The sequence below is a fragment of the Phoenix dactylifera genome, chromosome 2 (genome assembly GCF_051530095.1).
Source record: "Phoenix dactylifera cultivar Ajwa chromosome 2, Ajwa_hap1_PhDact_Kaust_v1.1, whole genome shotgun sequence".
NCBI classification, from domain to species: domain Eukaryota; kingdom Viridiplantae; phylum Streptophyta; class Magnoliopsida; order Arecales; family Arecaceae; genus Phoenix; species Phoenix dactylifera.
In genome coordinates, this window is record NC_143191.1 from 11011044 (window position 1) to 11030101 (window position 19058).

The 19058-nt window shown below is 36.4% G+C and overlaps 1 protein-coding gene across 4 annotated transcripts in view; it reads left to right on the forward strand.

Annotated features, from left to right (window-relative positions):
* The first annotated feature begins 3755 nt into the window (after positions 1–3755).
* Positions 3756–19058, forward strand: part of LOC103706593 (DNA topoisomerase, type IA, core) — a 49777-nt gene continuing 34474 nt past the window's right edge. For 2 of the 4 annotated variants that reach the window (XM_008790742.6, XM_088715293.2), the window contains exons 1-6: positions 3756–3940; positions 4044–4170; positions 4601–5613; positions 7503–8151; positions 12703–12789; positions 16759–16805. In XM_008790742.6, the coding sequence (XP_008788964.3) occupies positions 4087–4170; positions 4601–5613; positions 7503–8151; positions 12703–12789; positions 16759–16805 (1880 nt within the window). In that variant the 5' untranslated portion in view covers positions 3756–3940; positions 4044–4086. Of the gene's footprint in view, positions 3941–4043; positions 4171–4600; positions 5614–6996; positions 7262–7502; positions 8152–12702; positions 12790–16758; positions 16806–19058 lie in introns of those variants that run through there. The other 2 variants (XM_017842642.4, XM_089928735.1) reach the window with 2 other exon arrangements.

Sequence of the window (19058 nt, forward strand, 5' to 3'; positions counted from 1 at the left end):
TCTATGACAGGTAAAATTTCCTCTTAACATTCTGTCACTATAATCTGTAAATGAAACTTAGTGGGAAATGGATTACTGTTGGCTCCCACCTTCAAACTAAACTCATGGTATATTAAAAGTTCTTCATGTGTCAGGAACCCAGGCTGCTGTCCATATGACGCTTTGATTTTCTGATATATGTTAAACAGAAACAAACCAGCTCACGTTCTTTGGAGGTTTGGTTTATGTCCACTTCGTTTTACTCGTTATGAAACTTGGAAACTAATGGCTACTTTCCTTACGACGAAGGAGAATAAAGGAAGATGAACTTTCACTATTCAACCAAATAGTGATAAAAATTCCAACATCTCAAGAAGTTGGCTGATGAATAACTTGATGGTCATATGCTCAAACTTATAAACCTGCTTCTATAGAAGCTTTTTTTTTAAGGTACATCTATATAGAAGCTTTCAGATCTGCAAATACTGCAAATAACTTTATCAGATTACCTGATTATAAGAGCATTGACATAAATTATCAGCCTGATTAGATCATTATCAGAAGAAAGAATCACAAATCGTGTTCCAAAGCTTTATCATGGCTGTCTGCTAGATTCTGCAGCGATAAATTCAGGTATTTGGTTCGTTCCAGGGTGAGAAATGCAGGCATTTGTTGCTTCTGTTGTTGTATCAGTTACTAGTCACTGACAAGAACCTACTACAAATGAAGACACTCAGGATATGGATGTTTACTGCTTTCTGTTTCTCCCTAGCTAACCAGAATAGAACTGCAATTGAAACATTGATGCTACGCGCTGAACCAGTAGATTGGCTTAGTTTGTACCCTTTGAAAGACCGGCTTTTTTTTTCATTTGGTTAAAAAAACTGTAATGTGTAGTATTTTTAAACAGGGTTCAGAAATTTCAAAAATTATTTTTAAAAAAAATTAATATTCTAGCGACGCTTTAAAGCGTCGCTAAAATTTCGACCAGAAATCAATTAGCGACGCTTTAAAGCGTCGCTAAATTGTCGACCAGAAATCAATTAGCGACGCTTTAAGGCGTCGCTAAAATGTCGACCAGAAATCAATTAGCGACGCTTTAAAGCGTCGTTATCTACCGACGCTTTAAAGCGTCGTTACATTACAGCTAGCGACGCTTTAAAGCGTCGCTAAGTTTGAAATTGCCGACGCTAAAAAGCGTCGGGAAAGTCTTCGACGCTTTTCGATGCGTCGGAAAACATTTTATCCACTGTAGCATAGGCGACGCTTTGCCGACGCTTACGAAAGCGTCGGGATGGTTTTTAGCGACGCTTAAAAGCGTCGTTAAAGGCCAAAAAAATGCGTCACTAATGACCATTATTCTTGTAGTGGACCTAAGAGGAATACTTAATAGTGAATACATGCACTTCAACGACAAGTCAATATCTTTTACCAAAAATAGGGGACCAAATATGCATATCTTGCCAAGAGTTGGATGCAATCCTACCCATTTCCTATCCCATAGAGATTGTTGTTTGTAAATATTCTTTTATAGCCTGATTTATATAATGTTTAAAATTACACTTTTGGGTATTGCTTAATGTTTACCGGATTACCATATTTTGTGCCTAAGGCAGCAGACAGTGTAATGGGTTACTCTTCCCAAAAAATACCTCTCAAAATGATAGTCATGGTGGTATTTAAGCTTAGATCACAATACAATTATTTAAATTGTTTTTAGTTTAATCAGCCAGTTCCTTTTGAGTATTAGGTTTTTTTATGACATGTAAATAAATTATTTAAATCTAATGGCTAACAAAATATTATTATGTTTCAAGAAAACTGGTGCATTATTTTATGCTATAAAGTATTATTTTTTATTACATGCATCTAACCAACTTATTCTATATAAGGGTGGTATTTTATGATCTGACCCGTCGACCCGATATGTGAACGACCCACTTTAAGAAGATCTGAGTTTGACATAAACGGATTTGGTTCGTAAATACGTCAACCTATTTAAATCTGTTTATTAAATGTGTTAGGTTCAAGCTTAAACTTTTGACCCATTTTTACCTATCTAATCGTTTATGACATGACCCGTTTCAACTATCTATAACTTATTTGAAACCCTCTTAACATGTTTCTAATTTGTTTAATCCGATCCATTTAACCTGTTTAAATCTATTTAACTCGTCTTACCCGTTCAACATGTTTAATAAATGGATTATGTGGGTTGGGTCGGATTACCTGTTTGATAAATAGGTTGGATTCAGATTTAAAATTTTGACTTATTTAATAAACAAGTCGAGTTTGGGTGATAAATTTTTGAGCCGACCCTCATCCAACCTGATCCGACCCGATTGCCACCCCTAATTCTATAACAGCCACTATTTCTTTTACATACTGATTACTATAACAAGTTAATACCTAAGTATCAACCAAAGTAATTCATATATGGCAATTTTGCACTCAAGCTAAAGCTTCCGGTTGCTTTTTATTCTCCAAGGCCAACCAAAACTAGGTGACCAAATAAGGAGCGCCAAACTAGTAGGTAGTTGTTTCAAGGAAAAGCTTTCCTCTTCAATTACTGGTGCTCTTGATTGCTTATATTCTCGTGTAATATAGACAAACAACATCACTGAAAGAACAAAATAGTTTTTTTTTAATTATTATAAAATAGCCATTATATTTATAGTTGAATGTTATTTTGTAGTTCTGCTGTTTGTATATACATGCATATATTTACATAACAGAATAGATTGCTTTTCAAAAAATAATTTTTATATTAAAAATTCATTCAATTATTGATTTTGCAAGAAAAGCTCTAATTCATTTTTCTCACCAACAATGTTTTCTTTGAATCCAAGTACAAGCCCAACTATAATCCAAACAAATATCTACGAGATATTCAAGATATGTATATCAAATTTTCAATTAACATGAATTGAATATCATGAATTGTGTCTCATCCATATTATACCTAATTTTAGGGGTATAAATATCCAAGAACTATTAAATGCACATCATTTTGTAAAAACTAAATTAGCTTGATATTTTATTGCAAAATCAATAATTAAGTGGATACTTTATATACAAACATTTCACTTTCAAAAATCAAAACACTAAAATAGACGTTGCAGCAGTAGGAATGGTAATAGATTGGGTATAGATCAGGTAGGCTATTATTTGTACCCATTATGTATTCACTTTGGAGCGGAGCAAGGCAGTAAAGTTAGACGAGACGAGCTGGGCGGATTGAAACAAATAAAGCTGCAAAAATCAATTTTTGCATATGAATCAAATAAATAATAAAATATAAAAAAATAAGTCATAGTATTTCATATGATATTAAACAAAATACGAGTCAAAGATGTAAAACATAATAAACCAAATTTCCAATAATAATAATAGAAACATAATAAATAGAAATATTATTCTTTAATAAGCCGAATATTTTTAAACTAAGAAAAGTTATCAACTGAAAAAAAAAAAAAATGTTAACTCGTATCATAGCATGCAATCTTTTATATGTTCAACTTTTTTATGAGTGGAGTGACTAGTGCAAAGAGCCAAGAGATGATTTATAACAAATTATATATATCTGGATTGGATTTGGGGTATGTTATGGCTGCATCTGCTCCAAATCCGCCGTGGGCCGGACAAAACCCATTTGGGTCCGGCGGAGGTGGATCGTGGACATCTCGGATATGTCCAACGGGCCGAATCTGAGGACTGCACGGGGTCCATTCGTCTCGACGGCTGTAGAAGGGTCGCTCCAAGAATCCCTAACGGCTGATTTATTTCATTTTTCTTTCATTCGAAACAGCGCCTCCTGAAGGTCAATAAACTCTCTCTCTCCCTCTCTTCCTCCCCTCTTCTTATCCTGTCCCAAACTCCGACCATTTCGCCCTCCTCCCGCAGTCATGCTCTGCAACTGATGCCGCCCCAAAACCCGAACCCTAACCCTAGAAATCTCCAGGTACCGAGAAACACCACCTCGCACTCACGCTCCTCTTCCACTCGAAACTACAGCTAATACTCTGTATGTTTTTTTTTTTTTTTTAATTTCTTTTTGGTTGTAGTTTCCGCGACTTTCGCCTTCGGGTCGAGTTGCAGAGATCTCTCATGGCGCTTCAGTTCCGTAAGCTCGTATTGTCTAGCTTCTTGCGAAGAAACTTCTGTAGTTTGTCCCGGCTTTCTCCAGCCATGGTAAATTTCACTTCCCCACGCTCTTTCTTTTGTCTGTCCTCTTCTTTTTATAGTCAAAACCATCAAGAATATGTTTTTTATTGGATAGTTTTGGTTTAGAAAGTGAATGGCGGGGTAAAGTTCTGTTCTTGGTTATAATATGGACTCAATGAAACCCTTCCGTCGTGGGGTTTCTTGGGTGCTGAGTGGAGGCATTGGTGCATGCCAGCAGTATTTCATTGTTTCTTAGTTACTGGGGTGTTCCAGTTGGTGCATCATTTTGGAATATGATGGTTGGTGTTTCCGCCCATGCTCTGTTTGATGTATCGCCTCACCTACTTTTGATGTGCAGTCTTGATTGTTAACTGTGATTATAGTTCCAGACAAGCAAATATGACCATCTCCATTCCGCTATTTCTGAAGTTTTTCGTTTTCTTGGTTTTTTGTGCAGCTTCAATATAGGGCAGTGCAGAATTTTCCATGCAGCTGCCTGCCGCACTCATCACTTGGCTCTGGGGGGAGATATGTCAAGAACTATTCGTTGAACCTGAAAGATGCGAAGGTTACCATTAGACAATGTCCACACTTTAAATTTAGAACCCTTTGTTCTGCAAGACACGGCGGCAATCTAACTTCAGGAAGTTTTGAAGTTAGCAGTAGTTCTAGATTGAATTCTTTAGCTCATGAGCTTATTAGTAGAAGGTTATTTTCATCTAGGAGTAAAAGGGTAAAGTCCAAGGAGGGTGGTGATCACACAGTAGTGGAAGATAATAAGAGTGGAGATGGTAGTTCTGCAGTTAAAGTGCATCGTGGATCAAAGAAGCGAGAAAAATCATTTGGAGCTTGTAATAACAATAATGGAGAAATAAATGCTGCAGTTGACAGCCCCTCTAGAAAGGGTGCTGCAAAGACTACCAAGGCAGCTAATAGTGCTGCAGATGCTGCTAAGAGTGAAGAGCAGGCAATTCAAGATGTTAAGGAAAAGAAAGGAGCAACCAAGAAAAATAGCAAGACACAAACTGCTAAAGCTCTAGTTAAAAAGAATCGGAAGCGTACTAGTAAGAACCAAGATGCAGAACTTTCTGCAAGTAGTACTGCTGCAGAGCCAAAAGGTGTAAGAAAAACATCCGAGGCAAGGAAAGCAGGTGCTACTGGTGCATTACATGAAGCCAAAATTAGCAGAGAGAATTCTCCAGTTGGAAGAGCGGAAAATGGAAGAAGGCAGTTGAGGCCTCTTTATCCTCCTTGTGGTAAGTCAGTTGTGGTGGTGGAGTCAGTCACTAAAGCCAAAGTCATCCAGAATTATCTTGGGGACATGTTTGAAGTGCTGCCTAGCTATGGTCATGTGAGGGACTTGGCTGGGAGGTCAAGATCTGTACGGCCTGATGATGACTTCAGCATGGTCTGGGAGGTGCCTGCTGCTGCCTGGACTCATCTCAAGAGCATTAAGGTAGCACTAAGCGGGTATGATTCTTTGTATATTTTTCCAGATGCAATATAATACTGAAAAATGCTTCTGTAGATTTCTTCTTCTTCTTCTGTTTAAAAAAAAGCAACTTATGAACTGGTACACAACATGATAATCAACTCAATACTATCCCATAGAGGCTATTGGTATTCGAGGATAGGATGTCGAACACCTAATGGGTTAGAGAATTGCCACATTTCGCAAGTCTGGCTGGTGTTTTTTTCCCTTCCTTTTTTTCTTTGGGGGGTGGAGGGGGCGTGATTGATTTGCCTGATATGTCAATTCATCAACCGGATCACAAGGCCAGCAAGAATGAGATGTTTCAATTAGATCAAACTGATAGTTATCTTCTTCTATGAGCTTGTGAATCACCATCACCTCTCGCTTCTAATCTCAAAACTTGGTCATGATTGGAATAAAACTTAGGTTTTAACTTGGAGAATGAAGAGAGAAGAATGAAACATGATTGAAATACAACATTGATAATAGTAGGAAGAGGTTAAACCAGCACTAGCAATAAACAAAACATTTTTCTATAATCTTCTAAATTTTTTCGTATGTATAAGCTTACAACCGAAAAACCTCAGTTTTGACTGATCTCATGACTTAAAATGTTAGATTTTAGCCTTCATCTAACACCAACGAAACCTTGAGGTATGTTGTATAACCCTGAAAGTTTATTGTAAATAATGGGATATTTAAAGTGCAGCTATCTAATGCATGATAGCTATGTCCCAAATTTTTTGGTTTTACATTTCTAATTACATGGCACTTGATTGAATCCTCACTCCAGGAAGTGGTGTCAACATCATTAATTAAATAGATGGAGGAAAGGAAAAGGTTGCAGAAGGTAAAAGTTACTCTTTTCACCAAGATGGTTAAGGGTAAGGGGCCTATAACCAAATAGAAAAATGCAAAAGAAACAAGTTTTCAAGAAACATTATCTAAAATAGATCCAAGCATGGTTGTCTCCATACAAAGAATACCTCCATACATGTGTATAAAACAGGCATTATGATTTTCCAAACCCCTTCATGTAGTTACAACCTATGATTTTCCATTCTCTTTTTTCTCAATTACCCAAGCTCCAAATTTTGGTATTTGTTTATGATTAGAGGCAAGGCACCATGTTAAATAGCTAATTTTCACATCTCCAGCTGTACGCAATGGGAAGCAGACGTTGTCAAGAGACCTACTCTGAAAAAAATTTCCAAGAGAAAATACTGTTAAGAAGGAAATTTGGCAATTTTTCATTCCTCATGCTGCACGAGGTTCATTGTTATCAAACTTGGTCCCTCTTGATCTAATATCTCGTTTGTGAGGATTTTCCTTTAGAAAATCTCCATGAGGTATTAGTGTCTTTCAAACTTCTCCAATGTCTGCATGCCTCATCACTTCTGAAAACTCCAGTAAGATCCAAAACCAAGAAAGTGCTAGCTTGTAGCATCCAAATTTAAGAACCTTTTGTATCATTACTAATATTGATTTTTGATTGTGCCCCTCTTTTAAGGATGTACTCCTACAGATGGGTACTTGCCAATGGATCAGACTATACGGAATGTCAGAGAAGTCAGCCCGAGGGGCTTCTCACCTAGCTTATCTCCTTTGTTTTTATCATCCTCTAGTTGTCATGTATCTTTGGTTGTAAGTTGCTTACCTGCAATCATCATATCCACCTTAATCTGCTGTGTATTTAATGAGTTTTAAGCTCTACCTATCAAGTTCATTTCACAAACTTCTTGAGTTTGTGGGGGAAAATGATACGTGTTTTAAATCCGTATGTTTTTACTCTTGTGTAAGATCTCTGTTGCATTTGTTTATTTATTTTATGAAAAGGTCACATCTTGATCCTTTTTTTTTTCCTTTGATCTTTGCTGTTTCTCAGAGCAGAAAACTTAATACTTGCATCTGATCCTGATCGTGAAGGAGAAGCAATTGCCTGGCATATCACTGAGATGTTGCAACAGCAAGATGCCTTAAATGATAATGTTACCGTGGCAAGGGTTGTGTTTCATGAGATAACCGAGTCTTCTATTAAAAATGCTTTGCAGGCTCCTAGAGAGATAGACATAAACTTGGTCAATGCTTATCTTGCAAGGCGTGCCCTTGATTATTTAATTGGATTCAGCATATCACCGCTGTTATGGAGGAAGTTACCTGGTTGCCAGTCAGCTGGACGAGTCCAATCTGCAGCTCTGGCTCTCATATGTGATAGGGAGACAGAGATAGACCAATTTCATGAACAAGAGTATTGGACTATTGGGGTTGAGTTTCAATATGCAAGTTCAGATTCTCTGAAGAATTCTGTCACTTCACAGTTGACTCATGTTGATTCTAAGAAGTTAAATCAGCTCTCTATATGCTGTCAAGCAGAGGCATTGGCTATTGAAAGACAGATTTCTTCATCAAAATATCAAGTAATAGGTAGAAAAACAAGCAACGTTCAAAGGAATCCTCCCATGCCTTATATAACATCAACTCTTCAACAAGATGCTGCCAACAAATTGAATTTTACTGCTGCCTATACAATGAAGGTTAGCTTATTCTTTAATCTCTGGAATCTATTCATGTTGCCAAATCTTTCACTTATTTACATATGTGAATATGTGATTCCTTTTTAATAAGTGAAAGGCATGATGAATAATGATTAGATTTTACCTCAAGCACTACATTATTTACATGCATCCCAGATTGTCTTCTTACTAAAATTTGGAGTTTTTTTTGAGCAATTCTAGATTTTGGAGTTACTACTTGGAAGTTTTGATAAGGAGGGCATGTTCAGACACAGTGCTATATATTTGTTTTCTTTCCTGAATTCTGCATAAGTTCAACCTCTAGGCTTTTGTAGTTCTTTACTGCACTTTGATAAATTGCTGTAACTTTGTTTTCTATGTCATTTTTTGTGATGAAATCCAATATGATAACAGGTAGTTTTGCTTTGCATCCAGTAGTTTTGTTGTACTAGCTTCATAATATTTGTTGGATAAGATTGACATCTTATGTCTGGAAGCTAAGTAGATGAGATGGCTCTGAGCTTTGGTGCTACAATACATTATCTTTCTCAGTTCTTTGTTATGGTAAGATAAAAGGTTACAACTAGAAAACTTATTGAAGCATTTTATTGGACCTCTGTTTGAGCTCTGTTTAATGGTGATTACTAGCTTTCTTTTGATGGAAAAGTTATACTTGAGTATCACAGGTTTTGCTTGTGAATCAGGGAAGATGTGCATGTATTACATATTAGCCTGACACTTGGTTGTTGGTATATGGCAACATGGAAAGATGCACAAGTATGTGACAAGATTCATGTCTCGGTAGCAGACCCTATACCGGTGTTACACTAGCATAGTGTCGATATAGTACGGTACGAAATTTTATGTGTACCGAGTATCGGTACGTCATCTGTACCGGATACTAGTGCCAAGTTGGTACAGTACGGTATGCCCTGTACCGTTCGGTTCGGATCGGTATGGCATACCTTGGTTTCTAGGACTAGTTTTGATTATGAAAAAATATTATGAAAGCCATGGCACTTATAGTGTGAAGTTTGAATGCTTGATTGGTCTTTGGAGTGGATAAATGTTTAGTCAGACCTATGGTGATGCAATTATCCATTCAGTTGCCTGGATTGGGTGATGGATTGGATAGAATAGGTACATATCCATTCAGTTCCTTGCAATCCTATTGTTTGGTCTCTTAATATGCATGTTAATGAACCAAGACCTCACCTAAAAAGGCTAGCATAAATTATTATTAGGGATTCTTGGCCTTGTATAAGCAAGGATCGCCGAATCGGTATCAATCGATGCTGGTATCGGTTCAGACCCGTTCGAATCGGTCCGAACCGGCAAAAAACAGCGCGCGCGCGGCGCTGTGGCAATGCTATAGCCACAGTTGTGGCAGTGGCATTAAGTGCCGCAGATTGAATCGGACTCGGTGCCGGTTCGCACCGAGTCCTGGTCGAAGCGGACAACATGGTTCCGTCCGGTTCGGCTTTGTACCGGGCGGTTCCAACCCGAAACTGCTTTCTGTGTCTGAACCGGCCGGTATGGTACAAGCTGAACCGGCCGGTACGGGATGGTTCAGCATTCCTTGTGTATAAGTACCCAAGATTTTTCCAATGCATAATGGATGTGGGACCAGAGACACCTGCTTGGGTCATGGGCGCTTGTTTACCCTCACATTGGTGTGCGTTGGGGAGATCTTGAATATTTATATAGGGCCATGGAATCTGAATAATAACATTTGGCTAGCCTTTTTGGGTGAGGTCCTGGTTCATAGGGTGTGTTTGTATCTGAAAATATTTACACGTACATATCCACTAACCTGAACACTTATTATGTATACTCTTAGATTGTTTTGCGCTTCACTCATTTTGTGAATTGATTTAGAGCTTTACATTTGTCATAATGAAATTAGATTACAAACAAGTATTGAACTACAGTAATATTGCTATTATTCACTGTAATGGAAATAGTCTGTGTACTTACACATTTAGTTAACAGGTCAACATCCTTATATATGAGTATATAATCCATGTATACAAGTATGCAATAATCCCCATATGAGTATACTGTATCTATACTAACATCCTTCTCTCTCAAAGCTTTTGGTGTATCATAAACTACATGTTTGCCTGCCTGATAATTGGAGCTCATGATTGGATGTTTCTTTCTTAAGAAGTCAACTAGTTGTTTAGATAAACTTTTATGAGATGGAAAGACGGATTATCAGGTATAAAGTGGCAAATAGGAACCCATTTCCTGCTTTGCTTGCAGGAAGTTTGGATAATTAGTCATTTGATAGCTCTTTATTTCTCATACAATGAAGTAGGGTTGCATGTGGATTATTGTAACTTCAAATCACTGCTTTCACCCTTTTTTTTAAAAAAAACATAGCTTTATTTTCAGTTTTACCACTTGTTTTGTTTTTGTCGTTGAAATACGATAGCCTAATCTATAGATTGGTGGGCTCAAAATGATGCATGATATGGGAAGTAAAGTTACATGTGCCACATTACCTGTAATAAATTGTGTTTTCCGCTGGAACAGGCAGTCGATAGGGAGGTTGTTTGAATAGGAGGGGTTGGATGCCCATCTGATTTATTTGGGTGTCCATGGCATCCTCTATGAGGGGGCTGACACTCCAAGGGCACCTATCTCCTCCATCCCATCCAATATAGAAGTTGTGGGAACAAGCAAACAATTGTTTTATTGATGCTTCTTCTGCCATCCTTTTCATCTCTGACCATTATCTCGAGGCCAGGCCACTCTAAGGGTAGTTTGGGTATTTTAAAATGTTGTTATGTAAGTTTTTCTTGTTTAAGTCCTTGGGCCATGTATGAAAGATGTTATGAAAGATTGGGAGGACATTAAATTATGTCCAACATTTGCTCTTCTCTTCCTCTCAAATGTCTATTCCTTGCTCTCTTAGACATCCTTCAGTCTCTTTCACCACTCCTATTACCAAATTCATCACTATTTTTTATCTTTAATATATCCAAGATAAGTTGAAATCTGATAATTATTTCATCGCACAAACATTGTATTTTGCAGCTTGCACATTAAGAGGCTGCATCAAGTAGGTGCACCATATAGAACACCTAAGGCAAAAGTAAAAGTGAAGAATCTCGAAAAGCCTATCTAATAATGTGGCATATTTTGCGAAAATTCCAGTTTTATTATGAGAGTTAGATGGTATGCTTCTCATTCAATGAATGATGACAGAGTTATAATTTTTGGTCATCTTTGGCTTGGGGAAAGATAGCTGTATCGTGATGGATTCTGTATTTTTGAATTTGGAGTGACGCCATGGACTAGAAGGCAAGTTTTCTAGTGCTTTGGCTACAAATTAGACGAGAGCAGAGTCATTTGGTGGTGCCTTTACACTTGAAAGTGATTAGGAGAAATATTATTCCTATCGTGGCAACATTAGTCATGGCTAGCTTGGTATGATGCTGGTACCATATAATTGGATTATGGGTATGCAGACACAAAAAGATACGCAAGATTGTTGAAATATGCATAATAATAATTTTATATGTCCAGGTTTGTGTCAGAAATGGCCACAGTAGTTTTAAGAATCATAAGAAAATATAGGTATATTTTTCCTCTCTTATTTTGACTTTCTAATTCTTATATCAGCTATCTTCATGAATTTGTCCTAGAAGCAATCTGTGAAAAACAATCAACATGAAAATAGTTGGATCCGTTGTACGTTTCTTATTGAATTATAATTGGTTGCCAATGTTCTTTCACATTGCTATTTTGAACAAGAGGTTGTTTTATTTTACCACTCACACATCATGCCATTCTATGATTCAAATCTCAGTCGACCGGTATATACAATTACCAGATGAGTGCCCTTCATATTTGGGCTTGTGGGCCTAGGTTTGGTTGACGTGGCTCAAACTACTTGGATCCGGGTGAATCATGCCCAAATTGCATTTTGTTGGGGCGGATCGGTCCTAGATCAACGGGAACCACTTGATATCAAGGAAAGCCTTTTAAACTTATTTCTTTTTTCTTTTGATGGTATGTGTTTATCCTTTGTCGAGATGTTGTGCAATATGGTCCGTACCATATCAACTGGTCATTGATACACCCACGTTCGATGTTTGAATCCCTATTCAATTATTTTGAGCTATCTTCTTTGTTATGTTTCTAGTGTTGACTTGGTTCAAACCAGTTTAGTGTAGACTATGGAGAACTGATGATGTAATTTGGCATATCTGATTTTGTGATGGAAGTTTTGCGTGCTATCGTGATTCAAACTTGCATGTCTTCCCTTTGCTTATCAGTTCTTTGTTCTTTGAATCTTGTTTTACATAATTAGAGTTTATTGTCTGTGGTGGACAGTATATATGCTGGTATCTCGTGGTTCATGCTTGCTCATTACTGTAGGATTATTTCTGGAGGTTTTCGTGTTGTTTGAGTTCTCCTATGTTGAACCTTAACTGAATGCATGGTTTTTCTATTCCTGTCTTTCTTTTTAATCTTTCCTCTGTATCGCAAATTCACAATCTCATGCTGATTTCTTTTTTTATCCTGACACCTACATTCATTGCTTTTATTATTTAAGTGCAGGTGGCTCAGAAGCTGTATGAGGGGATTAAACTTTCAGATGAAGAGGCAACAGGGTTAATAACGTACATGCGAACTGATGGACTACATGTAAGTACCAGTTTTGCTACATGATCTAATTTCTTTTTGATAAATTTCTATTGAACCATATTAACCAGAAATGGTTTTCTTCCCATTTTCTTTACTGCTGATCTGCATCTGGGGCTGTTAAGTCAGCGAGCTGTTTTCATGAGCCAGCTTTTGCTTTGAAATTCAGGGTGGGCTCAACTTGCTCGATTAGTAAATAATTGAGCTATAGCTAGGACAGGTTAAGCTCAAATTAAGAATATAAAATAATTTTTATGTTATACATTGCTCCATTATTATTTTCTATGTTAAAATCATGTAAACTATAGAATAAAATGTATTTCAGTAATAGGGTCACGATATAACCAGCATAATTAGCTTAAAATATATAATTGAACTCAGGAGACTTTGAGTGGTCACCAGATTTCTTAAATGAGCTGTCTTTGAATAGATTGAGTTTTGCTCAAAATTAAATGAGCTGGCTTAAAAGCTCAAGCGAGGCATTGGCTTGAGCTTAGCTTGTTTACATCTCTATGTGCATTTGCTGATATATTTCAAGCTTTATTATTCTATTGACAATTAGGGGTGTTAATGAGCTGAAGATGAGCAAGCTAAGGCCTTTTCGAGTTTGGTTGAAATTATATTGGGCTAGCTTGAGCTTGTCTCAATTTTTTTTAGGCTAGCTCGAGCTCAGCTCGAGCTTAAGATGAGCTAGGAACTCCCAACTCAAGTTTGGCTCATTCAAGTCTCTAGCTAGCTTGATCTCGGCTCATTAGGCTCAAATCAATATGTTAGGGCATCCAATATTGGGTGGAAGGTGAGGGAGAGAGAGGAGGGAAGAGGAAGGAATGGGAGATGTGGCTAGTGGAGGATCTTTAGGTCGAGATCATTGAGGTCTCTTTTTGGTATTGCTGTAGGTAATAGAGCTTTTGCATGTAGAACTTCTGGTGGTAGAGCTCTAAAAAGTTGTTTGCTTTTGGTAACTACATTTATGGAGGCCTATCGAACTTTAATATTGGTGTGGTAACTAAACTAGGAAAGTTCTTTAGTATCAGAAATGACAAATAAAGGACATTGCATAGTACTTTCGATTATCTAACTATTTGTCCTATCAAAAAATATTATTATAAAGTATTTTGAATTTATAAATTATTTATTTTGTTATTCCAATCTAAGTAATATAATGTATTATATGTATAAAATAAAAAAACATAGTAATATTTGTATAATATTGTTATATTATAATAATATTACTACAATATTGTAATACTATTATATTATAATATAATAGTATTATTATCTAATTTATTATATTATAATTAATATATTTAGTGGTATTTTTATATTATATTATAATACTATTATACTCTATTATTATTATAAAATAATAATGTTATATTGTATTGTACTATATTATTTTATATTATCATATGGTTATATTATTATGATATTACTATGGGTATTTTCATCTCTATGGAATTTATATTAAAATGAAAACAACTTTCTAAGCATGTCTCAAGTAGAGCTTTTGCTGAAAATTTCCAGATTGGAGCTTTTCCTAGTAGGCTTTTTCCAGTTTTTAGAGGAAGTAGGAAGCTAGTACAAAATTTTTGCCAAACACTTCAAAACGATCCAAAAGAGCTTTTGGTTCTCCAAGGAGTGCATTTTGCCCCTCCAAAAACAATCCGAAATGGGTTCCGAGTGGGTGATGATGATGGCAAGGGAGTCAAGGCGACAACAATGAACAATGGGAGTCATGATGATGATGAAGGATGGTGAGGGAGTCTTGGTGCTAGCAGAGGGATAGTGACATGGTGATGGGTCAGCAAGGCAATAGTGAAGGAGAGTTCAAGATGAAGGTTTGAGGAAGACTGCGAGGAGAGGCACGGGCATGGGAAGTGGAGGCAGGGGAGAAAGAGAAAGGGAGATTTGAAATGGAGGTGGTGGAAGTGGGGCCTTAGGGATTCCAACATCATAATTCTGATGATTTAAGTGGAACTCAAGATCAATCATTGGATCTCAATCCAATGGCTAAAATGAGCAAATATTTAGCTATTGGATTAATATCTGATGGCTAAAATCTTCTCCGTAAATGAAGCTTGTAATATATAATTTACTCAAATATATATTCTTATATATAATTTTTTATATTTGAAATAAAGTTTGAGTCATTAATTTGACACTCCTATTTTCAATGTTTTAAAAGTGGCTGCAGTATGCAAGCAATCATAGGACTGCATAGTGCATATGTTGTATGTTGATGCTTATGCAGTGCAAATGCAGTTGATATTTATTAAATATTTTATGAAGATTTTAAAATACCAGTAGGGTATCCTACTGTCTCGAGTGATTGGAAGGGATGAGTTAGGAAATAAATCAGGCTGGGATGGGACACCCATCATTCCGAGTGTCGAGACATGGTGCATCTCATTCCATAGAAAAATCGGGATGGCCTTGTCCCACCATATTTAAAACCTTGGTAATGATCACCTGCTACTTGTTACCTCGAATTTAGTATCTAATAGAAATAATTAAAATAATTTAACAAATTGACATTATTATCAATAAGTGCATTTGGCTGATCTATAACCTGTGTGTAGCCCCCATCTGATTCAATTCACACTATCCTCATGATCTTGCATAAGAGTGTTCTGCATATGTGGCCCCATAGTACTAAATGGGCCGCATATTCAACCTATATGCATCCCAACCCAGTCTGGTGCATATTGAAGTGCTTTTTATTGGTCCCTTGATTAAAACAAAAGAATAAGCATTTTGATATAAGGAATGCATTTTGGGAGGTTGAAGGTTGAAACTAAAATACTTCTCTAAGATCATCAAATTAGTTTAAAAAATGCTCATTTTTTTTGGTTTGTGCCAGTGGATTGGTAAGGTGGGATTCATTTTCCTTATTAACTAGTTTTGGCACAGCTGTACAGCCACAGGATATAATTGTAGTATGTATGCTAAATTTCTGATTAGAAATATTTTTTTCCCTTCATTTATTATATGATAGAGCTTATATTAATCTCCCAGGATGTTGATTTGGATATGGGTGTCTTATGTGACTTATTCTGAAAGTTGTAATATAGCATGTATGCATGTTTGCATGTATGTGTGTATGATATGTGTATGCATGTATTAATGGATATTGAATTGATGAGTTACTGCCAATTTTGCGAAATGGTTAGTTATTTCAAAGTTCATTACAGTTTTTCATTTCACGTTTCACTAAGAATTAAAAGCGCTAATATGTTTATCTATCTGATTCAACGAGCCAATGGCTTCAAGGTGTTCCAATCTGGAGCATATCTAGATCAAATGTCATCTTTGTTGTTATGATGAGAGTCTATACCATGTCTTAATCACATTAGACCTGGCAAGGACTAGTCCTGCTAGTAACTCTCTTAATTATTAAAGATGCATATCAGGAATTATATACTAATTTTTTACCACACACACAGAGAACCCCCTTCCCCCCAACAAAAAAATGAAGAAAGAAAAATGTTGGTGAATCTGATACATATTTAAAAGAAGATGCATATTTCTTGATTTTCAGACCATTATGCAGCCTAAAATTTTACATCTTTTTAATAACGTGGACCAATGATGTTGTTTGCTTTAATCACATTGAATAAGTAGTTATTGTGTGTTTTCTTTATTGGATGAGTTCATCGTTCTTGAATAAAGTGAACTTAAACCAATATGTGATGAGTCCAACTTTTCATGTTACGAATTTTGAGTCTAATGGATTGGATTCTCGTTCATGATTTTAATATTGCGCTAAACATTCATGTATTTTTACTTTACAAGGATTATTTTTCTTTTTCCCTCCTTTTTAGGTTATTTTGGACCTCCTAAACATCATGCTGGTTCTGTGAAACTGCGACTATAAGTCTTAGACATCTTGTGCCTTTTGGTCTGGCTGGAATGCACTTTGCTATGTAGTTTATGACACCCTTATTTTTGTTCTGATATATTTTGTTTTTGAAGGTTTCTAATGAAGCTGCAGAGGATGTTCATTCCTTGGTTAAAGAAAGGTGAGTAACTTGCCACTTGTATTTGGCAGGCTTAGGCCTGTAGATATTTCATGTAGAATGACTTATCTGGTCTTCTTTTCATATTCATTTTGCATGTCCTGTAGACATGGATGAGTTTGGGGTTCATTTTGCCTAACTCTAAGATGTAAGTGCTAAGTCCTGATAATCCTGAAAACTTCACGTAATTTGTTTGCTCAGATTTAACCTTATGCCAAATGTCTTGTCAAGTTCCAGCCATCACTTGAATAAAACTAGTGTTGGTTGGCATAGGCCTAAATGAATATATTGAAGTTCTTATTTTGGTTTTCAGTAGGATGAGGCTCACCCACACTTTCTCTTATAGTTCAGGGGCATAGAAAAGATTATATATCTACCGCTCAGTCAGCGTTTAAATCAATTTTTTACCAAACTGTAACATAATCTATGCATTTTATATGCTAAATGTGGGAAAATATTTAAGGATGTGGACTAAAATGTTTAACTCTCTCTAAAATGTACCTGCATGAGGCCATTTGAAACTGAAACACACTGAGGGATCATGGTGAAATTGGCAATGGTCAATAACTGCAGCATGATGTTTCGAATTTTAGGAGTTCACCGAGGCATTATTGTGATACAAAAACAAGGCCATTTTGGATGCTTGAACATGGGTTTAAAATGGGAGTGTGTACCATATATATTGAGGTTATATGCATTGATGCACATTGATATGTTATCATATGCCCTCTAATGGATGGTGTAGAAATATGCATTGTACTGTTGACTTGATAGCATGACAAGATGATAGGTGGCAAGGTCCGCTAAACCAGTACTGGGACCCATATCGGTCGGTAGATAGGTCGGTACAATACTGTACCGACACATGGTACGCTTGGGCATGCCGGTACGGTACCGGCGTACCTTTTTTTAGAGTTTTTCAAGTTGATTTAATTGGTAATCAAGGTTTTTGAACTTTTTTAATAGTTTTAAGTCTAATTTTATTTTATTTTTTTAATGTTTTTTCGATGTTTCTATGATTTCGGTTTAACCTAGATGATGCATCCTGTTGTTTTAAAATAATATAAAATATAAAATAATTAGTTAGATATTGCATGCTACAAGAAGCAACATGAAATATCCTCAAATCAAGTAGTGAGATGAAAAATATAAAATAATATAATCAATTACGTATATGTAAAGTACAACATATATACCATCAGATAGAGGATCCGGATAGCCAGCCGCTTAAGAATTTTTGCGGATAAACCAAAATAAATCCACTATTCAGCATTAAAATATTGAAAAAAATTACATATAAGATAGTATGATATTAGTAACCATCTAATACTAGGTAAATGTTCTTCTGATGTGTAATATATCTGGATTCATACTTTTCTTACTTACGACAGTTGCTGAGAATTCAAAGCTGTTAGTGCTCTCTCTAAATATTTTGGTCTGTGAAAAAGAACCATATTATAATATGTTAATAATTGAAGATACCAGTTAACTTATACATGTCACTTAAGTTAACTTACCTCTTTTAGACATAGGGCTGTGACTTTTGGATTAGGCTCCATTTTGTCAATTAGATTACGCAGAGCGGCCAAAAGTTCGTCGTCCATATTGATTCCAGCTACGGTATACTAAAACTGAGGGTTCAGGCAGTATGCTGCAAATAGTGTTCATTATTGTTTTTAGTAAAATTGTTTAAGTATAGGAGTAGTCTAATTTTCAACGTTCTTATTTACTTACTAGATGCAAGCCTCTACCCATCTGGTAATCTCACCGCCGTTCAATGATGTCGATGTAGTCCTGGGCATACGTCGGATCTGCCTCCTTGATCTGAATTTTTGCCCTCTTTATTGTGTGATATAATAAGCCCATCTAGGGTGCCTCTCGCTGTCCATGATCCGAAGCATTTCATACAATAGTCTAATAGCCTTCACTATCGTAGAGGCCCGCTGTCAGAATATCTGCCTCGTCATCAAGTCCTCGATAATGCTCCCTTCAGTGCCGGCCCTCGCATATTTATTTTTTTGCCACTCGAGACTGACAAACATCTGACATAGGGCTACTTTTCAAGAATGCTATCAAGTGCAACGTAGTTGGTAGTAAACCGTGTGACTTCTGGTCTCAAGATCTCTCTTCCTGCATACCTCATCGGTGAAAAAAATCCATGTATGATTATAAATATATATGGTGATGGTTTGGGCGATCTCCACCGTCTGCTGCACCCTATGAATCTTCACAATGTTCATCAATATGAGATCGATA